This window comes from Chamaea fasciata, unplaced genomic scaffold (assembly GCF_029207755.1).
Source record: "Chamaea fasciata isolate MVZ Bird 193981 ecotype frontalis unplaced genomic scaffold, bChaFas1.0.hap1 SCAF_12, whole genome shotgun sequence".
Taxonomy (NCBI): domain Eukaryota; kingdom Metazoa; phylum Chordata; class Aves; order Passeriformes; family Sylviidae; genus Chamaea; species Chamaea fasciata.
This window is the reverse complement of record NW_027094097.1, coordinates 14,981,238-15,005,755: the sequence shown is the minus strand read 5'-3', so window position 1 is coordinate 15,005,755 and position 24,518 is coordinate 14,981,238. Positions and strand designations below refer to the sequence as shown.

General features: G+C 43.3%; 1 protein-coding gene across 1 annotated transcript in view; it reads right to left on the bottom strand.

Moving 5' to 3' along the window:
* BANP (BTG3 associated nuclear protein) overlaps positions 1-24,518 on the bottom strand; it is a 110,742-nt gene that overhangs the window by 32,004 nt on the left and 54,220 nt on the right. The window contains exons 9-11 of the mRNA XM_066194747.1: positions 23,812-23,942; positions 21,298-21,360; positions 19,035-19,079 (exon numbers count right to left, since the gene is read on the bottom strand). Of these exons, the coding sequence (XP_066050844.1) occupies positions 19,035-19,079; positions 21,298-21,360; positions 23,812-23,942 (239 nt within the window). The remainder of the gene's footprint in view (positions 1-19,034; positions 19,080-21,297; positions 21,361-23,811; positions 23,943-24,518) is intronic.

Below are 24,518 nucleotides of genomic sequence, written 5' to 3'. Positions count from 1 at the left end.
GAACTGGAATATCAGGACGTTCTTTCCAGTACTATTACTCATAATTGTAAATCTATGGGAGGGAATTCTCTGCCACTTGCTCTAAAGCCTCATTAACACCGAAATTCCCCCTAAGTTTACACAGGAATTTGAACTGCGGTCAGATTTTGCCCTCTGACACATTCTTGCTTAACTGCTTCAGGTTTTTCTTTTTGAACCAATGGGAGAAATTTGGATGGTGATGCTGTGCAGTGGATTTTCGGGAGAGGCCCTGGCACCCAGAGCAGCTGTGGCTGCCCCTGAATCCATGGCAGTGTCCAAGGCCAGGCTGGACACTGGGGCTTGGAGCAGCCTGGGATGGTGGAAGGTGGAATGGGACGAGCTTTAATATCCCTCCCAGTCCAAACTGCTCTGTGATTCCACGATTTGAGTTCAAATGGGACTTCTGGTCATTCTCCTACCTGGAATTCTCTGCCCACAGGCAGCGTTATTATCCATCAAAAATGAAGCTGCCTTTGAAGCTGCTGCAATGAAACACAAATGGGCCAACAAATGAATAAGTGGGACTGGAGAAAACATCAAGCCCAGACTTTTCCTCCCAGTTCCATATATTTAACCTACATTCTTCAGGAAGGAAGAGGCCAGATACCAAACTGATTGTCTTTTTCTGTGGATCACCTCCACTCTGAACATTTTTTTTTTTTTCTCTTAGCCTCTTCCTAACCCTGCAATCCAATAATGATAAAATCCCAGAGATACTCTGGAGATAATCAGGGCATTTAGTTGAAGTGCAGTGCTACAGATATGACATTTAAAATTGAGCCTGGAGCTGGCTGGACAGTCTCTAATACAATAAAAATAGCTTTTTCTTTCCCACATTTTACTATCTGCCTTTGTTTATGCAAACATTCAGCAAACCCAGCTGGATCACAGGCATTGTCATCAAAGAAACATTCTAGGTCAGCCAGAAGTGGATGCCAATTGCCTAAAAATAAATAGAGGCTTTGTCACTGGAGTATAATTTTAAGGCCCCTGTGATGAATAATGGAAGAGAAAATCTTTCCAAACAAGTGGGACACACTGATTTCCAGCAGAAAGATTTCACAGTTATTGTAAGCTCCAGATAACCTCATTTCTAGCGTATTTCCAAAAAAAAAAGTGACACACAGGGAGCTCGCGAAAAGGGTCCGGATGGGTTTGAAATCCTGGGAGAGCTGCAGAATTCCCTGGAAAACGAGCCCAGCAGCACCTATCACACAGGCAGGGCTGAAATGCTGTGGGGGAACCAATTTCCTCCGGGTCACCAAGTGGGATCAGATTTCACACTTCCCACCTCTTATCCTTGATAAAATGCACAAATGATTTCCTCCCGAGCTAAAAGAAGAGACAAGATAAGCCCCCCTGGCTTTATCAGTGCAGCCTAATTGCTGAGGATCCTCAAGGAGCTGGAAGGAGCAGCTCCAGAAGCCCGAGATGTTGTAACAACATGGCTCTGGAAATAGATTCGTTTAAAGAAAACACTTAGCTGAATTCCTTCAGGAAAGTTTGTAAAAGCTGCTTCCTCAACGGATAAATAGCAGAGTTTTCCAGCTGACTTTTGGCCAAGTCTCATCAGCAAAGGCAGGATTTTGTCTCGAGTGCCTGACACGGAGGAGTAAAAGATTGTGTGGGGAAAATCATGGTGAACCTGTAAATCAAAGGGAATTTTTGCTCCCTTTTTCTTTGGTCTTTACGAATTCCTGCACAGGATATTTCCTGATTTTGTCTACACAGCTCGAGGTGCCCTAAAAATGGGACGGTGCAGGGAAGCCACTTGTAAGGTTTGTCTGTAGTGGGGTTTGCACTGGGCAACCTGAGAGGCCAAAAAACCTGGGAGTAAATGGGGGAGCCACGGGAAATTCCCACCCAAAAATGCGCAAATCCTAGTTGTGCTTCCCTGGAATTCAGCTGGCACAGGACAACCTCCAGCTCTCTTTTCACTGCTGCAGAAAATCCATGGATAATCCTATGGAGTTAAAAACTGGTTCTGCACACTCCAAGACAAAAAATCCCACTCAAAAGTGGGAATTCAGATGAAAAATCTCCTGATTATTAACAGGGTCACATCACCAAACTTGAGGCACCAGGGAACCCCAGAAATTTGGGACAGAGCAGCATCAAGGTCCTTTCCAGACTCAGAAATGTTATCATTTCAGTTTTTTCTGTAAAATACCAGTTTAGTCTTCAAATTGCCAGGAGGAATCCCACCCAGCAAAATGAATTCAGGGACGAAAATCAGAGAATTACGGAATTGTTAAGACTGGAAAAGACCAACCATCACCCAGCACCACTAACTCTGTGCCAAGTGCCACATCCATGGTTTTTTTCCACACTTCCAGGGATGGGGAATCCACCACTGCCCAGGGTTGCCCACAGAAGCTGTTTTACAACTTTTTCCATATGGAAATTGTCCTAAAATCCAAACTAAACCCTCACTCCCTGCCATAGGCTGCACATTGCGTGGGTTCATGTTTTATATGTGCATTTTCAGACTCATTCAGCTTTTAAACTGATAAAATATCACACATTAAGAAGCTCCACAATGCAACAACCTCAGTTTGGTTGGGGTTTTACTGTGATCACTTTTGGTGGCTGTTCTCCCTCAGACCATCAGGGAGGGGACTTTTTCTCAAGTTACACTTCGAAGTGGCAGCAGAAGCAACTTCTGGCTTCGTGACCAACCCTCCATGGATTATATGGTATTAAGGAACGGATTCCATCCCCAAGAACCATAAATCCAAGTCCGAAAACAACACAGTGTGTCAATATTTCTCTTACAAACGGAAGGCACTAAATTGATCTTCACCGAACTGGTGAAAAAAACTCGCCGTTTTCACTTGTTCAGTGTTTTGGAATCATAAGAGAAAACGTCCAAGGAATGACAGAGTAAGTGAGGAGGATGTGAGGGAATATAATCCAGTGCTTCATGCAAAACCAGGGAATTACTGAGTGCACTGCTGAGCTAGACACCCTCTTCTGTTTTTAACATCTGATGTTGCTGTGAAATATATTAAAAAGGATGTTCTATCTCTTCAGAAGGAAATCCAACCACTTCCTAACCCTCCATAAGCTGCAGGAATTGTTTAAAATCTAAAGCAAACTATCCCAGACACAAATAATTTTCTTTTCTAATTGGCTGGAACTTTACTGCTCCTTAAGAAAAAAAAAAAAAAAAAAACAACAAACCAAAAAACTCCTCCAAGTGCTCTAATTCCACTAATGTTACAACTCCGAGGTTTCTAAGCGCTCAAGGATAAAAATAGCCTGGAAAAAAATATTTCAACCAGGCAAAAAAAAAAAAAAAAAAAAAAAAAAAAAAAAGTTTTTTTTCACACGTTTTTCTCATCAGGTCGGATCCTGGTTTTCTATTCAAGCTATTCCAAGAAAGGAATAAGCGGCAGGGCAGGAACGCTGAGCCATTTGTGGCATCTCCCATCCTCACCCTGCCCGCTCCAAGGAGCGGCCGCAGGATTGACGGGAACGCGGAGCCAACGCTCCACACCACAAAACCCGCCTTTGTTTACTCTGTTGTGCAATCTTCCAGCACTTCTGCGCCTAATGAATAAAATGTGCTCCGCAGATAACGGCCCGGGGCTGCGGGGAGGACGATTCCTGGCGAACAAAGGGCGATGCACAAGCGCGGCCCCGGAGATGCGGGAGATAAAGGCTGTCCCGGGCTCCTCGCAGAGCGAGCTCCCGGTGTTCATTGCCACAGAACGAGGGGAAAATATTTCACAGCGGCTTGATGGCGTTGGAGGGGAGGAATGAAAGCCGGAGGCCTCCACAAGTGTCACCTTCTCCTCCTCAGAGAGCACAGGTGGTTGTGCAGAGCTGATTCTCCTCAAGGCCAAGATCGGCTCAAAGGGGGAAATGGGAGGAGCGGCGTGCTCGGTTCTGTGTTCTCTCATCGCCGCAGCGACGCCGGGCCGGGCCGAGCCGGGCCGGGCTGTGCTGGGCTGTGCTGCCCTGTCCTGCCCTGCCCTGTCCTGCCCTGCCCTGTCCTGCCCTGTCCTGTCCTGCCCTGTCCAGTCCAGCTGGCTCGGTGGTGAAGGAAGCCTTTCCCAGCACCTTGCCCAGGCTCCAGCCCAGCTGTTCCAAGCCCCCAACATCGCGTCTCCATTCCAAGGCACAGCTCAGCAGCGCTCCAGCACATTTCGGCCCCGGGGTTTTCTGCCCTCACCTTGTTTCTGGTTTAGAAGGAGAATGTTCTGGGCCGCTGCTGGAGCCGTGAGGGGAAAAGGGGGCTCGGGGAATCTCTGCTCCCGAAAAATTCCTGCCAGGAGGGGACAGCTGAGGGGGCTCGGGCTGTGCTCGCAGGGAACAGGGGCAGGAGGAGAGGGAACGGCCTCAGGCTGGGCCAGGGAGGCTCAGGGGGGACAGCAGCGGGAATTTCCCCATGGAAAGGGTGGCTCTGAACTGCCAGAGGGCAGGCTTAGGTGGGATTTTGGGATTTTGTGAGGCTGGGCAGGCCCTGGCACAGGGTGCCCAGAGAAGCCGTGGCTGCCCCTGGATCCCTGGAAGTGTCCAAGGCCAGCTTGGACAGGGCTTGGAGCAGCCTGGGCTGGTGGAAAGTGTCCCTGCCCATGGTGTGGAACAAGATGAATTATAAGGCCTCTTCCAACCAAACCATTCCACAAACCCCCCTGGATTTCTACCTTCAATCAAACCTTTAGGCATTCCCAGGCCTGCTGAGCTCACACTGAGACTGGAGAGCAGCAGAGCAGCTGCCTCGAGCCTCCTGCTGCATGATTTGGAAACATTTTCCACGAGATCCCAACTCTGTGGTAGCTCTGGCAGCTCTGGAGGCCACGCTGGCTCTGGAGCTGGCCAGGCTTTGCCTTTGTGGAGTTGGTTTCGATCAGGTTGTCACGGACTAAATTTAACTCTGCTCTTTATTCCACTGAGCTCTTGGCCAAAGCTCCGGGAACAAACATCCAGCATCTCCCAGTCCTTTGTTTCACTGGGAATCCTGGATCAAAACAGCAAATCTCCATATTCCACAGGGATATCTATCACCCATTTGCTCCCCTTGGCAATACCAATTCATGGCAGTGCTCCGCTGCACTGTCCCAGTGGAGCATGGAAAGTTTTCCCAGAGCTGCAGCAGAGCCAAACCTGCCTCCTTTTCACTGCACTGGAGCATAATTATTTTATACCAACCCCACATCCCAGTTCCTGAGCTCCGGCTCCCGATTACACTGAGGGAAAAATACAAGAAGGCAGAAATTTTAAACCGTTCTGGTCCTGTCTCAGTCCTGGGGCTTCCTGTGTTTCATTGCTTTGAGGGGAGCAGGGTGAAGAATTCGTGGATTTATAATTATCCCACAAGTTATCTTTATCCCTCGCATTCCTTGGCTGCTGATCCAGACATAGGAATCTCTCCTACATCTCTCCCCTGTCTAGGACAACCCAGGAGTGGCAGCTACACCTCCAGGGTGACCTTTCTGCATCCTCTGTTGAGCTTCTTCAAAGGGGTTCCAGATCCAGCCCATGGATCTGCTGCCTTCCACGGAGATTTCTTCCTTGTCCCTTTCTGAAACTTTAAACCCAGGTTATTTCCAAAGAGATCTCACACCTCTTTTGAATACATGGAAAAAATCAGTGCTTCTTCCTTCCTTCCTTCCTTCCTTCTTTCCTCCTCCCTGCTTTCATTCTTTCCTCTGCTCCAGAATCCCCCTTTCCTTCTGCTTCCCTGTGTCCCAACCTGGACATCTTGGCTTGAAGCCCCCCCCAGCACCTCCTGCCTTGTCCGTGGGGCCCTTCCCAGAGCACTGACCATCATTCCAGAGGATTATTTATCACTCCTCCCATCTGAGAGCACTTCCAAAATAGTGACAGCGCTGCTCAGGCTCAACGGAGATTTTTCTAACCCAACACTACAGATCCCAACAAACATGAACCCCGTCCAGAAATCCTTCTGGCGGCCCCAAACTGTCCCCCTGGGCTGTCCCTTGGCCATGGCTGCTCTGTGTGAGCAAAACCAGGCTGCAAAACTCAACAGGGCTCGAGCTGAGCTCCAGTGAGAATCCGACAGAACTGTCTGGTTTAAAGAGATTAAAACACAAATAAAAATATAACGGTGCCTCTCGGGGGATGTTGTTGTGACCCTCCCGTCCTCGTGAGGAGGAAGAGCTGCTGGATTAAACAAAATGAAATATTTCACAGATCTATTTCTGCTCAGCTCCAGCTCTCTGATCCACGTGCTTTGGTGGCTCCAGGTCTTTTTTTTCCTGGAGTATTTGGAATTCCTCTTCAAACCCAGCAGCCTTCCAGTAGCTAAAGGGCTCTGAGAGAGCTGGAGAGGGACTTGGACAAGGGCATGGAATCACAGGATGAGGGAAAAATGGGTTTAAACTGAAAGAATGCAGGAATAGAGGGGATACTGGGGAGAAATTCCTCCCTGGGAGGGTGGGGAGAGGTTGGGATGGAATCCACAGAGAAGCTGTGACTGCCCCTGGATCCCTGAAAGTGTCCAAGGCCAGGTTGGACAGGGCTTGGAGCAGCCTGGGATGGTGGAAGGTGTCTATTTTGATGGAAAAATCCCAGTGTTTTAAAGAGCATTTTGCTCCTGAGGCTCTTCCACCAGCTTGTTAGCACAACCACAGAAACAAGAAAAAAACCTTTCAGAACTGAAAGAACGGCTCTGGAATTTTGCTCAGTCTTAGAGTTTTCTGTGATTTCAACCACTTTTAGCACCTCCTGCCTTAAGAGGGTAAAAATGCATCTCCTGGTATTTCAGATGCTCCTGGAATGCAGCCCTGCTCCCCTTTCTTTGCCCCAATTTCCCAGTTGCCTTCTTCTTTCAGAGTTAAAATCAAGTGGCTAAAGTGGTTAAAAGAAAATGAAGTGTGTCCAAAGCTGCAATTCCTGCCCAGCCCTATCCTCTGGGCTCAGTCCATTCTCGTTTCAACTTTCTCCTGTAGCAAATTTTCACCCCAATGCACGTTTTTCATCCTCTGCCCTCCCACTGAGGAGATCTCTCCATTTTCCTTGTATGCCTTGGACCCCGTGGAATTCAGCCATCCATCAGATCCCTGAAAAATCACATGGGCACATTTGGGCTGGGCTTTTTTCAAATTTGTATTTCCTGTTCCAAGCTGCCTTCACAAGAAAAACCCCAAATAATTTTCACTCTGCGTATTTTGTCCCGAAAATTCTGTTTTTAGAAGTGCTCTTCCCCCAAATATTGCACCTTGCTGGCACAATGCAGATTTTTCCTGCAATAAACATTTTGGAGCTCTCCCGTTGCTCCCAAGTGAAGCTGTGGGAGAAGGATTGATTATAGAACATGACAGGGCTGATTTAGGATGAAAAAATCGGATATTGATGAGGAAAATGACCTCAAATCAGTCAGTGGAAATGCCACCAGCACGGGAATATCAAACCAGCACGTGGAAAATGAGAAGGAAAAAACCCCAGCGGCATCCTGGTGTTCACTGATCTCTTTCCAACCTGGTGATTTTTCCATGAGGTCATCGTGTGAGATCACATCCGTGCTGCTGTGCCAGAACCTTCCTGGGATCAAAAGCTTTCCCTGGAATCACCACGGAGAGGAGTTGCCCAAATCCCCATGAATTTACAAAAAAACTGCAAGGCCTTTGGAAGTTGTTCCCTAAAAGTGGCACGAGCAGATCCCAAGCCCAGCATGGCCAGGATTTTGCAGCTGAAAGCAGCAGGAATTCCAGCAGGAATTCCAGCGGGAATTCCAGCAGGAATGGCAGGGAGGCAGCAGTCTGTGGTGGGTGAAGAATACAGAACAAGGGAACCAAACCAGCACAGAAAGATCCTCGACGAGCCGAATTTTTTCCTGGAGCAAGTCAAGAAAAGAGATGCCAAAGACCCTCCTGAGGGACAAACCCGGCCCTGATTAAACATATGGATGAATATTGTAAATAAAATGTAGGAGTGGAGAAAGTCTTGAGGTTTGACCTAAAAAGAGCAGCTCAGACAGGTCAAAGAACGGGATGAAAATGAAGGGTTTATTAAAGCTCATTCTCAAGGCAGTTCTAGATAATCCTAAGAGCAGAAAATTAATTTTTTTCCTGGTTTTCCACAGGTAAAACAACACCAGCATCAAAATGATTCTAAACCAAGTTGAAATTTTGAATGCAGGACAAGATACTAGCACAAAATAAAACACTGGAGTCCCAAAAAATCTGGCAAAACCAAAAAACTGCCTTCTGTCAACACAAAAAACTCTGTCAGCTCTCAAACCCAAAGGCTCCTGCTGCCTGTCAACACTGGGTCCAACCCCAAAAATAAACCCTGGGGATTTTTTATCTGGAATTCACCCCCTCAAATTCTCTTATATCCATAAATTTAATTTTTACATATTTCCAGTGTTTCCTAATGGAGGGAGCATCCTTTTTATTGATCAGTGCCAAGGGCTGGGCTGAACTCTGCTATTGATGGTCTGAGTGCTCAGAAAACGTTTGTATTCCAAAAGGTCCCAGTCAGAACCACCTCCCTTGCTGAGGAATGTGAATTCCTTGGGATGCTCCAGGATCCCGCTCTGTGTTAACCTCGAGCTCGTTTCATTCATTGTGAAATTTTGCTCGGTGAGACGAACTATTTCTGCTTAATTGGAGCAGCACACACAGTCCTGACACCAGAAATCCCCTCAAATTCTCCTTTTCATTCCTGTATTCATTTCATTCCGTGCAGCACCTGTTTATTGGTCAGAAAAAAACCAATGGGAATTGCTGCTCCCATTTTTTTTCAAAGGATGAATTCTCCCACCAGTTCTCCTCCCTGTTACACTTGGACCTTTGCACTGCCCAGAACTGCAGAGATGAGGGGGAAAGTTGAATTTGAAAGCGATTTTTCTCTAGGAATAGATGACGAAATGCAGAAGTTTTCCTGGGATTTTCATTTCAGCTCCACGCAGCTGAGAAGGGCACACACCTGAGCCCACCTGCATCTCATCTCCTCGGAGGAAAATTGAACACAGGCTCCTGAACACGAGCCTGGAATGGCTGATTCCTGCCAGGAATCTCAGATAATGGCAGATCAGCCATAAAATTTAATGGAGCATGGAGCCAAACACATCCATGTCCCAGCAGCTGTTCCCTAATCTCTCCTCCTTTTTTAGGATGATTCTGAAGCCAAATGGATTTTTAATTCTTTTTAAAGGCTGAAAATAATTTTTACTTTAGTTTTTCCCCCTCACAAAATATTTAATTCCAATCTGTTTGGGGTTGGATATTGAAGAATTAATTATTTTTGTAGATTTTTTTTACTGCTTATGAGGAGTAAAATCCTTCCCTGAGAAGTTGTGGGTGTCCCATCCTTGGAAGTGTCCGTGGCCAGGTTGGAAAAATCTGGGATAATGGAAAGTGTCCTTGCCCATGGTATGGGTGGAACTCGATCTTTAAATCCCAAACCATTCCATGATTCTGTGATATCGCAGATTTTTCTCCCTGAAAACAAATTACTTCCCAAATCGGGGGAAAAAAAAAGGAAGTCTGGGAATTTCTGTAGCTTTTGCTTTTTGCAGATTTTAGTTCATTCAAACATTTTGCACCAATTTCTGCCTTAATCATAATTACAGGCAAAATGCAAACAGATGACAAACCCATTTATCACTTGAATGAAATGTTTGCCTTGACACGGAAAGCACAATCCCTCACCGAATCAACATTTGGAATTCATCTGGCATTTGAATGAATTCAGGAAAAAATCCACAAGGAATGGCACTTCTTGTACTGACATCAAGGTCTGGCCAATAAAGCCCAACCCAATGGCTCAAGAATGTGACACTTAGAGTCCTTTTCTTCATCATCAGTGCTTGGGAATGTTTGGACTAAGGGCTCATGGATGCCACAGATGCAGAATCATTAGAAAATCAACTTCTGATTTGTGTTTGCCCATCTGAGCAAAACAGATTTAAAGAGATCTTATTCACTTCCAGGGAATAATTTAAATATCATCCATTTTCTTAATGAATTTACTTCCCCTTTTTTTTTACACTTAGGCACTAATCCACAGTTAAAAGGATTTGAGTTTTTCATTATAGGAAGTTCTGAACAGATAAAAACACAGATTTCCCTGGAAATGTCAATAATTTAAGGAGTGAAAACGAGGAATGTCAAAATCTCAGTATTGACAGAGTCTGGGAAGTTGGATCCCGCTGTTGCCATTTGATAATTTATATTTATCTGAGATACAAGGATGAAAGGAAAACCCTTCCTATTGGAGATTTCAGGCAGAGGAAAAAAACAACCCAACAAGAAATACTTACAAAACAATCTGGCTCAGCCTGATTAATGGAACAGGAAATAAGATTAAAACTGTTAAAAACATGGAATGTTCACTCTGGCTCTTGGAGGGGTGTCATTCCTTTTTCATTATCCAACTGTCATCAGTGAGACCAAATCCTGCTCTTTTAAAGATCAGGGACAGAGGTTGACAAAAATCAACTTTGACAGCAGACTCCAAATGGATTCCACTGGCTTCCCATGAAAAATGAACGAGGCATTGTTCAACACATGGAAAGTGAAAGGATTTTATTTATTCAATAAAATAACCCCACCAAGGCTTCAAAGGAAAGCCTCTGAATCAAATCTTCACAATGGAGCATCTCTAATGACGACTTTTATAACTGAAGGACCTTGAAAATGTTCTGTATAATGATATTTTCAAAAAGAACACGAGAAAGTGACTCCTGGACAGTTTTACTTGCTCATTTTTAGGTCCATCATTCTGAATCCTGGATTTCCAGCATCCAGGATTTCCTCAACTGCTGCTTCTCTACTCCAAATAATGATATTTTCAAAAAAGAACAGGAGAAGGTCACTCCTGGACAGTTTTATCTGCTCATTTTTAGGTCCATCATTCCGAATCCTGGATTTCCAGCCCTCAGAATCCTGGATTCCCAGCATCCAGAATCCCAGATTTCCTCTACTACCTTTTCTCCACTCCAAATAATGTAAAAGGACCCAAATTATTTGAATTTGGAAAATCTCCATGGAAGGAGGAGAGGAGCTCCCTGAGTTTGGGGCTTTTCTAAACTGCCCCAAAGTGTGAGACACCTCATGACCCGTCAGCCATTTTATGTCCATTTTGTGTCTGTTTTGTGACCATTTTGGCTCTTCCCCTGCCCAAACTGTGTCCTAAAGGCCTTTTAATAAATCTCTACTTTATTCTCTTGGCTCTGTGCGGTCTCTGTTCCAGCTCAGAGGCATCACCATGGCCGGAATGATGTCGTTCCCCCCTCAGGGGCCGTGGCTCAGCCTCTCCTCTCTCCACAAACATCTCCCTGTTCACACTTCCAGCCTCACAAACATCCTGAACTCCAAGACCAAAAATCTCCCAGTTTCCCAGCACTGGCAATTCCTAATCATTTTTTAGGACTTTTCCCTAAAATCTCAGCAATTTTTCCATCCCAGCTCTAACACCTGCTGGCATTTGTTGCATCACAAACCCCACACAAATGAAATGCGGGATGGGCCGGATTCCAGAGAATCCCAGGGTGGCGTGGGTTGGAAGGAACCTTAAAATTCAGGTTGTTCCCACCCCTGCCATGGGCAGGGACACCTTCCACCATCCCAGGCTGCTCCAAGCCCTGGCCTTGGACGCTTCCAGGGATCCAGGGGCAGCCACAGCTTCTCTGGGAATCCATCCCAGGGAAGGATTTATCCCAAATATCCCATCTAAGATGTCCCTTTTTCTAATTTGAAGCCATTGCTTGTGTCCTGTCGCTCCTGTGGGATGAATCCCTCCTGGGCAGTGCCACCTCTCCCACAGCACTTAACTAGAAATTCCCACTGCCACCAGAAATAATCCCAGCAAACTCCAGGACACAAACATTCAGCAACATTCCAGAGTGACAGATTTCAGGGATATAAATAGTTGTTATTTAAAAAAATAATAATAAAAAAAATTAACAAAAAGGCAATTTTTCAATCAGATCCATTCAGGGCCTGGTGGGAGCCCAGAGTTTGTATCAAAAGGAAAAGTGTCTGAAGCAGTTCTGCTTTTTTGCTTCCAGCCCGGGCAGGAACTGAGAGCTCCGAGTGGATAACTGATGGAGGCAGGAGCCAATTAATCCCAGCAGACTGCATCAGAATCAAACAGAGCAAGTCCATCCCTTCAAATCCTCACCAAGAGGAATTCTGCTCACACAACACCGAAGAAATGGCTCCAGAGGAACGCTTTTCCAAGCAGACTTTCCAAATGCTCCTCCCTGAATAAGGGAAATATATCCCAGCTAATTAAAACAGCAGCTGAGAGCAGGAATTAAAACAGGGCTGCTGAAAGGGGGGGTTGAAATGTCTAAATCAAGCAACAAAGTGCTCATCTGGTAGGGTTTTTATTTTAATAGATGTGCAAACCTAATCCCAAATTCAGGATCTTGGATCATCCTTCTTCAGTTTATCAGGATTCCGTAGATAAAATTTATTTATTGCTCAGCTAGTTTGAAATATTTGAAGGGTTCTGGAAAGTTGGCCTGGAAATGGAGTTGAACTACGTGGAGGATTAAATCTATGAACACAAACAAAAGTCAATCAACTGTCAAATTTCACTGTATTTAACACCGCCTTGTTAAAGAGCTCTGTAAATCACACAGGTCTGCTTTGAAAAAGAAGAAATTAATCCTTCAGCTGGGGGTTTAAGTTTTACAAGGGACGGTTTGGTGCTCGAAGCTGACAAAAATCAACTGTTTTAACAGAGAGGAGATGAAAAAGAGGCGCCATTTCCCATTTCCAGTCACCACAGATTCCCAAAGCCGTGAGCACCCCTCATGAACCACCCCAAAATCCCATTTAAACCTGTCACACAAAACCTGGGAACACCCTGAACTCCTCCAGATTCCCTGTGGTGCTTCCTAGAGTGGGAAGGGAGAGGGAAATTCCCCTGAGCTCCTTTTCTTTTTGGGAATTAAAAATTCCCAAACCCTGCCTGTGTCGGGATTTGGGATGTTGGGGGCAGCGATTCCCAAGCAGGGGATGCTCCAGACATCCCAAATCTTTCCAATAAATAAGACTGGAGCCCAGGCAGAGGGATGGGATCAGGGAAACCTGCAGCATCACGTGATGAGAAAAATCATAAATGAAGAGCAAGGAAAAAAAAAAAACAACCCTAAACAAAACAAAAAAGAAATGATTTCTCCAGATGAGCCCCGATAGCTTTGTGAGCACTGCCAGTCCACAAGCAGAGATTTTTATTAGCAACAGCTCTAATAAGAGGCAGCTTAGACCTCTGCCTCCTATCAAGGTGGAGAAAATGATTTTTTTCCTTATATTTAAAAGATTATCACTTCCTATCTCATCTCTTCTTATTAAGTTTACAGCAATATTAAAACAAGATTTGGGTGAATAAAGGACATAATATACTCCAAAATAGAGAACGTATTCTTTGGAGCATTATAAACGCTCCTGTGTCTGCTTGAATGGAATTTTAATGGAACAAACCCACCTTCTCTGAGGAGGGGGGAAAAAAAAATCAAAAAAAATAGGCAGAAAATATTCTCCTTTTCCAAAGGCTTCATTAAAAAAAATCTTGTTTTACAAGCACGGATCACTCTGAACCGAGGGACTATCAAAGAACTGCCTGTAAGAGATTAACAAATCACCTCTGGTCGTTCTTTCCAGCAGCCAGAACGTTTCACAAATGGAAAAGAAAAAAAAACAAGTCATTTAGGGGGATAAAATAAATTCCTGTTTGATAGCAAATGAAAGGAAAAGCTGATTTTTGTCACCTCTCTGTGCAGCTTCGCTGCTTTTGATCAGCGAGGCGAAGGAAAAACGGAGAGGTTTGTGAGGTGAGAAAGGGAATTTGGATGGGGAATGGGGTATGGAGATGGGGAAAAGCTGCCTGACAAAGTGGCCAGATCCTGAGGAGAAACACCCAGGGAAAGCTCTGCTCCAGCCTCTGCACTCCCTCACTGCCCCCAGAATGGATCCGTTCTGTCATGGAGCAAAAACGGCATTTTCAGTTTGCTAGCTGAATTCTGTAACTGGAGGAAATGTCTTTTCCCAACAAAATTCATGGAGGTTTTTCCCTATTTTCTGTTTGGTTGGGTGTCAATTCGTGCTAGGGTAGAGGAATTCTATAATTTACAATTAACTTATTATTAATAATAAAATAATAATAATAATAAATAATTATTGATTGATTTTTTAAATGGGCGCAATTTGTTTTTCCAGAGCCTGGAGCTCAGTTTTCATCCTCCTGGGCACTGTTTTATCCTGTTTTAAACTTCCAAATTCAGAGCAAACTTTCTCCAAACCCATCCTAAATCCTGCAGCGAAACTACAAATTAATCACACATAAATGTGTCTAACATGCACACGTGGATATAAAAAAATTTTATTACACTTCATTCTGAAGCCAGATTTAACAGAAACATTCCTGTTTTCCTTACAACATGAATTCTCCTGGAGATATTTTGGATGGTACTGATCACCAAGTCAGGGAATTTTCCCTTTTTAAATCCTAAGTTTTAGGACTGCTTTAAAAGAATATTTCTCCCTTTTCATTTGGTAAAACACTACTTTGCCTAAAAATTAAGTTTTCAGAACTAAATGCGGCGAGTTTTATATTTTGGATTAATTATTCTGAGGGACAGAGTGGGACCAGCTCTATCATCACCAAATTAAAAAGTTTGGGCACAAAAATCCTCAAACAAACCCAAAATGCTTCTATTTAAATACAGTTAGGTATTTAAACACTTTTTATTTTCTCCATAAATAGAGTTTCCATAAATACTCTGGGATTTCACAGGGAGTTCGCACAAAGCACAATTGTTCCCAAACTATTCTTTTCCTTTTTTGCTCCAAAAACCAGGAGCAAATTTAGGACAATTTACTACAATTCCTGAAGAAATATCAGTTAAAAATAATAATTAATTTTTTCCCCAAACCAATCAAGGATTTTTTAAGCTCTGCACTGAGGTTTTAATTGAATTTTTTTTCTTTTCCTTGTAACAACCATTTCTCCGTGTGTGTGTGTTATTGCAGGAGATTTGCTGGAGCAGGGAAAAGCCTATGGAATTCCAGGAGCACAGAAATTCCACTTGAGATCAATAAATTCCTATTTTTTGAGGAGCTTCAGGAGCTTCCCTGTCCCCCACCAAAGGAGCAGCTCAGTTTTCTCCCACTGCAAATCCCCTCCTCATTCCTGCAGAAAACAACTGAGGATCAACTTAATGCTACTGCCCTCTGCTGCTCCTGGATTAGGGATAGGGGAAAAAAAAATTCCCACCTTGGGTTCATTTGTGACTGAGCAACTCCAATAAAGGATTGCAGCCTATTTAAATCTTGGATATTCCAGTGAAATGAATTATATCCAAATTAAATGTATTAGATGGTTCTTGTCTTATTTTGGGTAATTTAAACATCTGTATTTTAATAGTATTTTAATATCTGGAAAAGACGTCCCTGCTAAGCACTCTGAGGATATTTATCCATCCTGGTAAATGAAATAAAATTCACTTTTGAGAGGTTTAAATCACTTCAAGGGAGTGCCAAAGGATCCCTGCTCCAGACTGGAACAAAAACATGGGAATAAACAGGTCTGGGAGTGGAAAACTTTTGAATTAAAGGGGTTGATAGTATTGAATTTTGGGCTAATATATTCACTTTGGGATTATGTATTGAGTTTTAGGATAATATTTTTGAGCGTTGGATAACATTGTATTATTGAAGCTGTCAGAGGCAAAGTTCAGGAAAAGAAAATGCAATTCCTGCTCCATCCCAAAACCTCATCAAAGAGCAGGAAATGTGTGGGAATGGGATCCCCTCCCTCCCTCCAGAGGGCTCTCAGAGCATCCCTTGGATTCCACACTCACCTGTGTCCACAATTATAAAAAATCCCAACTTTTTTTTTTTTTTTTGGAAAAACACCGTGGCAGAATCAGTGCCGCAGATTTATCTCCAGGCAGATCCTACAAAAGCTCTTTGGTTTTCCCCTGCCAAACGCAGCCTGGGTTTTCCTGCTCTTTCCCTTTCCCACAAAGTGAACTAAACCCTGCAATTGTCCCCCAGGTTTTCATTCCTGCAGCAGAACAAATCACTGGCTCTCCTTGAACACACACAATCCTATTTTCAATTTTAAAATCAACTTTTCCATTTCAGAACCAGGCAGTAATTAAAGACCATTTCCCTGGTGCCATTTCATTAATCCCAAAATCGGAGAAACGCTGGCTGTGAGGGTGTATAACATGGAATGGCGAAAAAACAGAATTAAGGGAATGGGAAACTCCTGGAATTGTCCTGGTTTTTATATCCCAGGTGTATCCCCGAGGCACAGGACAACTGAACATTTCCTGGGATGGTCCAGAATTCCAAGGAAAAAAAGGCTGGAGGTGGGGCAGGTAACCAGAGAAGACAAATATGAAAATTTTTGGTGATTCCTAAGGATAAAATGCAAAGAGGAGGAAAAAAAAAAAAATCCCACTTTTCTGAGGTTTCAAGGCTCAGCTAATGTGAAGCTTTAATTATTTTTGCAGTTTGGGTTTTTTATTAAACGTGCACTGAAATACGAAACTTCCAGCTAATAGAACACATGTGGAGGTAGACAGAGCTCCTCTGGAATGATTTCATTCATTCCACGGCCAGGGATGCCAGAAAAACAAAATCTGAGCTCAGAGCAACCACCGGGACAGAGGGGGCGAGAGGGGAGGAAAAGTTACAACCAGCAAAATTCTGCAGAAAAGCAAAGATTTGGTGCCTGAACAGCTCCGGCACCTCGGAGATTTCCCTGCTAATGTTTCTGGTGATGTTTTCGGCTTCATTTCCCAGGAACTTCCCAATTCCTGCTTTGTGAACCTTCCCCTTGGAATTGGGATGGAAAAGCAGCAGCAGCTCACCTGCGCAGGCGAACCCCCTGCACCTGCTCTGAGCACAGGAAATCACGGAAAACAGGAGTTTTCCCTGGGAAATATTCACAGGGAATATCCAGCTCAGATTCAGTTTTTAGTGAGGATATATTTATTATCCAGCTGAGAACACCCAGTCCCACGTTCTTCCTGATTATCCACATTCCTGTGTCCCTGAATTAGGCTTCATCCAGGAAAAAGCCTGGAAGACAATGGACAGGTGGGAAAACTCCAGGAATTCCTTGGAGCAGCTTGACTGGGAGCTGCTGCTTTGTTCTGGATTTCCCTTCCCTCATCCCAGGACTCGTTTCCTGCTCTCATCCCAATCCTGGTGCCAAGGAAAAGGGCTCAGTCCCAGCTCCCAGCCTTAAACCAGGAGCAGGGTTTAGCTGAACTCGTTTAACTCCTGCTCCTGGGCAGTTTCTGGGGCTCAGAGCTCCCACAGAGCAGCTCCAGAGCTCCCCAGTTATGGAAATGCTCCTCACCCTCCCAGCTGCTGTTCAAGTTTCAGTAATTAACGCTAAAAATCCCCATTTCCCACTAAAAAAATCCCCATTTCCCAGGAAATACTTCTGGAGGAGCTGAGGGCTCGTGGGAATGGTCCTGGCAGCTCCTGGCTGGGGATGCTCGAGGCACTGAAGTTCTTTCACACCAAAAGGCAGCTGAGTGAGTGAAGAAAAAGCCAAAACCCCAGCACTCCATCCTTTGCTTTAACCAAAGTTGAAAAGCAGAGCTCAGAGCACAGTCAGTTAAAAAACAAAATTCCCTAAAAATTGGATGTTGAACTGATTTTCCCATCCACGTGTGTACAGCCAACAACCACTGAGGCAGGAGCAAGGTTATCCCAAACCTGCTGTGCTGAGTGATAGTACAGATAGATAAATAATACGATTTAAATCCCCAAAAAAGGGAATTAATCACGGTTTTCTCCCCTATCTCACACCTATGACACAGCCTGCACAGGACACACAAATTTCCACAGGAATAGGTAATGCAAGGGGAAAAGAATGCTGGGAGGTTTTAATTACAAATAAATTCAATTTAATCTACGTGCCACACTCAGAGAGATATAAACACAGCCAGTGTTAGTCCTGTAAGGAGGTGTAATTTGGACAGAAATATTTCACAGAGAAAAAAAGAAAGAATCCCAATAGGTACCAAAACAACATCTCCAAAAATCACCTTTCCAAGACTCGCTTCTGTAGATGCAGCCCTGAGCAAAGAACATTTCCAGGGGTTTATTTTCGTGTTTAAATCCAAGTATTGCAAAGCTCAGAGTGCTGGGGGCTCCTCTGAGCTCCAAGCCCTGCTGATGGCAGAGCCTCCATCCCAGGCAGGATCCCAGAGATCTCCCAATTATTCACATTCACCAGGAACCAAACAATCCCTCACACTCTGACTCAGTCATTATTGCAGAACAGAGCTAAAAATCCCTTCTGTATTTGCTTGCTGCTGTTTTCAAATCCATTAAAAAATATCATTTTTTTCAGGAATGGGAAGCCTGCTGATGGCAGAGCCTCCATCCCAGGCAGGATCCCAGACATCTCCCAATTTATTCAGATTCACCAAAAACAATCCCTCGCACTCTCGATTGCTCTGAAGCTTCTTGCAGGATGTTTTCTGTGCTCTGTTTTAGCAGAACTCAACGTTTCAAGTGTGTCTGAGATCAGGTGTGAGCAGTTCTGCTGCACCTGACGTGGGAATGCTGAGGATCCTGAGCTCAGCTCCACGTTCTGGGGCTCCTCATCCCAGGAAAAAGCTGCTTTTCCTCACCTCGTAAAACCTCCTCATCAACAAGAACAGAGGCAGATCTGCTTCTCTCAGGGCAGCCATGCCATAAAAAGGATAAAATGTGTAAAACAAAAATCAAGAAACGTTGGGTTCTTGGGGTCTGAGGGCACATCTGATGACAGAGAGGAGACAAGAGCAGCCCGTGCACTCTGTTCTCAATCCAGCTCCTCCTTGGACAGGGAAGAGGCCAAAGGAGGGAGAAAACAGAAGGAGAAAACATCCTGCAGGAATGATGAACCAAGCTGGGCCAAATATGAGATATTTTGGTCACGTTTTATCCTTTTGTGACTTATTTATTCCACCAGAGCAGGTTTGACTCTAAAACAGGCACTAAAAATGGGGGATTATCCCAATGCTGCATCAAAGACCAAGGAAAACGCTGTTAAAATTCAACCCTGCTCCTTACCTGCCCGTCCTGACCCACGTGGACTTGGTGTATCTGCAGGTTTCCCTGGAAAAGGAGAGAAGGGACAATCAGCACAAGTTTGGGATTCAAAATCTGCAAAAAAACCAATCTCTTTCGATCAGAAGGAAATCCAGGAATTTAGGAAGTTCTGCTGAAGGTTCTTTAGGCAATCCAGCTCCAATCAGCCTCAAAAACAAGGAAGTTCCACACCCAGCATGTTTTGCTTTTGGAAGTTACTGGATAATCTGTTTTTAGGCAATTTTTGTTCTGAGGTAAAACTTTTGGTTTTCCTTCTTTATATAAAGCTGCAAACTGAAATCCAACCTTTACCAACCCAGAATTAGTCATGTAACACTTTTACAGGGTTGCAGAGCTATTTACCATTTGCTTTTTTATTTTATCCTCATTCCATATCGAAAACCAACACAGTTCCATTGCGGGGATTACATCTCTAACAACAAAAAGAAAAATACTCAATAAATCAAAGTATTTGAAGCTCCAAAGTCCAATAAGGAAATCTTTATGACATTTTTTTTATTCACATGCTCACAGATGTCTTTCCAAAAGTACACTCGGATTAAGGGAAGGCAGCTTCCCAAAAGAGCCTTGCAGTGAAACAGCACATTTTGGAGGACAGAAATCCCGATTTTTGTGCAGCTCCTCTCGCTGGCAGCTCCTCTCTCACTTGTGTACGTTGTCATCAGTTCAGAACCAGATGTTTTCATCTGTCAGGGACAACTGCAGCCTTTGAAAGTCCCCCAGAGGAGAAGAGCCAAAGGATCCAGGGTGTGCTGGAACCTCGGGATCCATTCCAGCACTCTCTGCTGAATCAGCACCTCTGCAGTGCTTCTTTACCCAAAAAACTCCTCCAGTTTTATGGCAGCACCACACACGAGAGCCAGGATATTTTAATCCTTTCTTTTCTCTCTCTCAAGGCCTGACAGGCCCTTCAAAGGACAAGCCTTTAACTATAATATTTATAGAATTTTTATGATAATATTTATCCTCCAGTAGCTGCCTGTGTTAACAATGTTCCTTCGCAAAGTGGTTTTATGAGCTGCGATTTGGGTTCTTTGGACAGGGATGAAACCAACCCAGGCAGATCCACTTCCCAGAGAGGGAAAAAACCTTGACAGGGAAATGGGACAGGTTCAAATTGTTGCCTGTATTAATGTTGAACCTGATTTTTCTATTCCTTCATCACTTAAACAAAGTGCACAAGAAATCCAAGAGCAGTTTTAGCAGTCAGGAGATTTTTTAAATAACCAACAACTGCAGCAAATACACAGGGAAATCCACCAGGATTTGGGAGCTGAGTCAAAATTGGAGGGTTTAGGATTGAATTTATCCATTTCCAGTTATCCAGATCCATTTATCCATCCAATTCCACTGAACTATTCTTCTGGAAAAAAAAAATTAAGGAGTGCAAATACTGCAGTGCTGGCTCAGGAATGAAGGGTAAATTCATCCTGGAATATTTCTTTATTAAATGGTGGCCGGAGGTTTCTCCAAATGCTGTTCAACCAGTAAAGGCTCTGAGTGTTCTGATCACGTTTAGTTCATCAACCTAAATAGAATAATGTCATTTTTAAGCTGAACTGGTTTCCTATTGAACCCTGTCAGTACTAAATTTCCAAAGATCATCAGCCTTATGCAGCAATTAACACACACTGAGCTGTTCAGGCTGGGGAGGGAGGGAAAAAAGAAATCAAAACAAGAAAAATAAAATAAATAAAAATAATAACAATAAAAAGCTCCAAACCCAAAACCCCAGAGACAGAAAGTAGCAGGTTCTAAACCACATTTTCTGCTGGTTCCAGCAGAAGGCCCTGAGTATTCTCACCACATTTAGTTCATCAACCTAAACAGAATAATGTCATTTTTAAGCACTGTAAGCACCTGGTTTCCTATTGAACCCTGTCAGTACTAAATTGCCAAAGATCATCAGCCTTATGCAACAATTAGCACACTCTGAGCTCTTCAGGCTGGTGAGGGAGGGAAAAAAGAAATTAAAACCATAAAAATAAAATAAAATAAAATAAAATAAAATAAAATAAAATAAAATAAAATAAAATAAAATAAAATAAAATAAAATAAAATAAAATAAAATAAAATAAAATAAAATAAAATAAAATAAAATAAAACCACAAACAAAAACCCCCCGAGACAGAAAGCAGCAGGTTCTAAACCCCCTTTTCTGCTGGCTCCAGGAACATTTTCTCATTGTCACTCAGCTCTGAGTTCCACCAGGGGTTTTGCTCACCTCGCTGTCCTGCGTGATCTGCACCTGCTCTCCCTGGGGCACCTGGGCTATGTGGAGATGGCCCTGTGGGATCCACAACAAAAGAAAACACCAAGGAGCATCAGAGGAAAATCACAACTGCAGGAAGCAGCTCCTGCCCTGGAGGCAGCAGAGCTTCGTGGGGAGAAGCAAAATGTGCAAGGAAAGCGTTGAGAAAAGCCAAGTGCACCTGTACTGCCTCAGCTTGGGCTGGAAATAAAAGCTGAGGGACTTGGACCAAAGATTGGTTCATTTCCACTTCAGGGGAAGGAAAACAGGCATCATCATCATCATCATCATCAAAAATAATTATAATAATATCTGAGAAGTGTATTTTTCTATCGCCTTTTTGACTGGTACACAAAGCCTTGGGCTGACTTGCTTTGTGGACTGAAACTTTAATTCAGTTTAAACATCTGGAAAACTGAGTTTTAAACCAGATATACCAACGCCAGATATCTCCAAGAGTGAGGTTTCCAAAGGTGTCTCCTTTATCCACCTATTTTTGCTCATTCACTGGAGCACAGAGCACGCTGAGGGCTCTCAGGGGATTGAGATTTGGCAGGAAATCATTCATTTGAACAATTAAATGGATGGGATTTGGCAGGAAATCCTTCATTTGAACAATTAAATGGATGGGATTTGGCAGGAAATCCTTCATTTGAACAATTCCCCTGATTTATACTGGTGACAATCCGCCCTGATGGTATTAAAGCTGTAATATTTGGTATTGCTGCCCATTCCCACCACCCTCCTGGTGCCATTTGAAGGAGAAGAGCGGCTGGAATTCCTCGTGCATCCTGCCCAGCCACTGTGATTTACCTGAGGGGGAGATTGGATTCTAAATAACCTCCTGGAGCTTTTTATAAAGCTTTGTGTTCATTTTAATATGCCTGCATGAGATTAAAGATAATCATTTGGAATTCTGTCAAAGGGCCCCTCTGATTTTATAACACAAGAACAATTGCCTGTGATTTTCAAAGACACACAGATCCCTCTATTTCCAACAGTTTCATTTCCTTTGGAAGGAAACTGGCTATTTATAGGGAGAAAAACCACACTGCAAGTGTCCCTCTGACAATAGGGGCTGGAGAGAAAATTAGAGCACTGCCCAACCCAGGGGGAGATTAAAATCACTTTCCCTCCTTCACATCCAACTCTCAGCGCTCCCAGGAAAAAGATGGAATGTTTAGAGGATCCATTTATGGCGGGTTTTCACCTGGATTCCACAATTTGAAGGATAATTAGGATGTCCAGGGCTTTTAATGAGGCAAGTTTTTATCACTTCCATCTGTAAACACACCATCTGTTCTATTAAAGTCATTTATTTCATATCATTTTCTTTTCTATCTTGTCTTTCAAGGCTTGAAAAGTGCTCTTCGGTCATCAGGTGAATCTCACCCTCAGTTCCATAAGAAAATCCACTTTTAAAATCGGCATGGGATTCAAAGGACAAAGAAATTCCCAGAAGAATATTGAAAAGTTATGGCAAAAGTGAAGTGGAAAAGGAGGATTTCCACACAACTACTGCACAAAGAGAATTATTTCACTGAGGACACTTTTCAAAATTAATTTAAATTTCTAACAACCCTTGTAGTGCCCTGTGGGATGCCAAAATTAAAGAGAAGTTGGTTTGTTTTTTTTTTTTTCAGAGTACACTAAAACCAGATAAAAACCATGAGGCCTGAGTGGTGGTGGGAGTGTCAAGCTTAAAAAATGTCAATATTTAGAACTTTCACTGATAGACCCAGAGCTAAACAAACACACATGGGAAGGACTCAGCTCCCAGATGTTCAAAAGTGCCTGAGAAGGCAGTTTCACAGAGAAACAAATAAATAAATGTGATTTTGGTGTGGCAGTCACAACAGAAGTACCTCTGAAGTGGAAATCACTAAGTAAACACAGCCAGGAAAAGGCTGATAATTCTCTATATGTAATAGAGATGTTATATATATTAGAGATAATAATAAATTATATAATATATAATATATGTATTTTATACAGGGTTAATATATATTATATATGTTTATATTTAATATTTTATATAATATATAATATATAATTAATAACAATATAATAATGTAATGTGTGTGATGTGGGATATATATGGTGTATTATATATTATATATTGTATATTATATATCATATAATATGTATACAGATATAATCCATAAAAATACATAATGTATATATTAATAATAATATAATTATATATTGTGTAGCCTGTATTATACAGGTTATAAATATGTAGAATATATAAATATAATAACCAAAGTGCATCAATTTGCACGGCTAGTGTGAGGAAATCCTGCATGGAATTTTTTTTTGGTCAAATAACTCTTGATTTATTTTTTTCTCCATACGCCTCCAGTGTTTATTTTCTGGAAACATGAAGTGCTGGCAGGTTACGATTTGAGAACCCAACATCACACTGCAGCTGAAGCAGAGTTCTGGCTGGTTTGGGAGGGAGGGATTTAGGAAAAATTGAGGACATACTACTTGGACTTGTCCATCCTCTCCGATCTGGTGGATCTGGACCTGCTGAGCGTTGGCCAGGGCGTAGTGCAGGGCCTGGGGCTGGCTCTGCTGCATCTCACTGGAGGCTGACACCGAGCTCTGGGAGCCCTCTGGAATAAAAAAGAAAAAAAAAGACCAAATCCCAGCTTTATTTGATGTTTATTTTATACACATCCCCCAAACTGGCCCTCAAACCCCGCAGAAATCCAATCCAGTCAGTGATTAATATTCCGTTAATATCCCTGTGCATGGTGGGCATTTGCTACAAACAGAATTCTAGAGGCTGGGAGAGCTCCTCCTTGGAATCTAAGGCACCTTTTGGATTCAAAAAGCACCTTCTGGAATCTCAGTCCCAGGTTCTGCAGCTCTCAAAGTCCCATCAGAACAAAACCTCAGAGGTTTCCGAAGGAATTCAGAGGGTTTTGTTCACCTGAGAGGCTGAGAACAATTTGTGCCGCCACCACCACCCCAAAGGAGACCTTTAAAAACCCATCCTGCCTGTGGTGAGAAATGAAATGATCAGAAAAATCAAGGCAATATCCCAACTGTTTGCCAAGATCCATCCCCTACAATTCATGAGGTCTGGAATTGCGGTTTTGAACCTCGAAATGACAGGTGGATCTCTTGATTTATTCAATTTAAACACACCTCACACCGCAGAGTGGAAGTGCCCCTGAAAAAGGAAT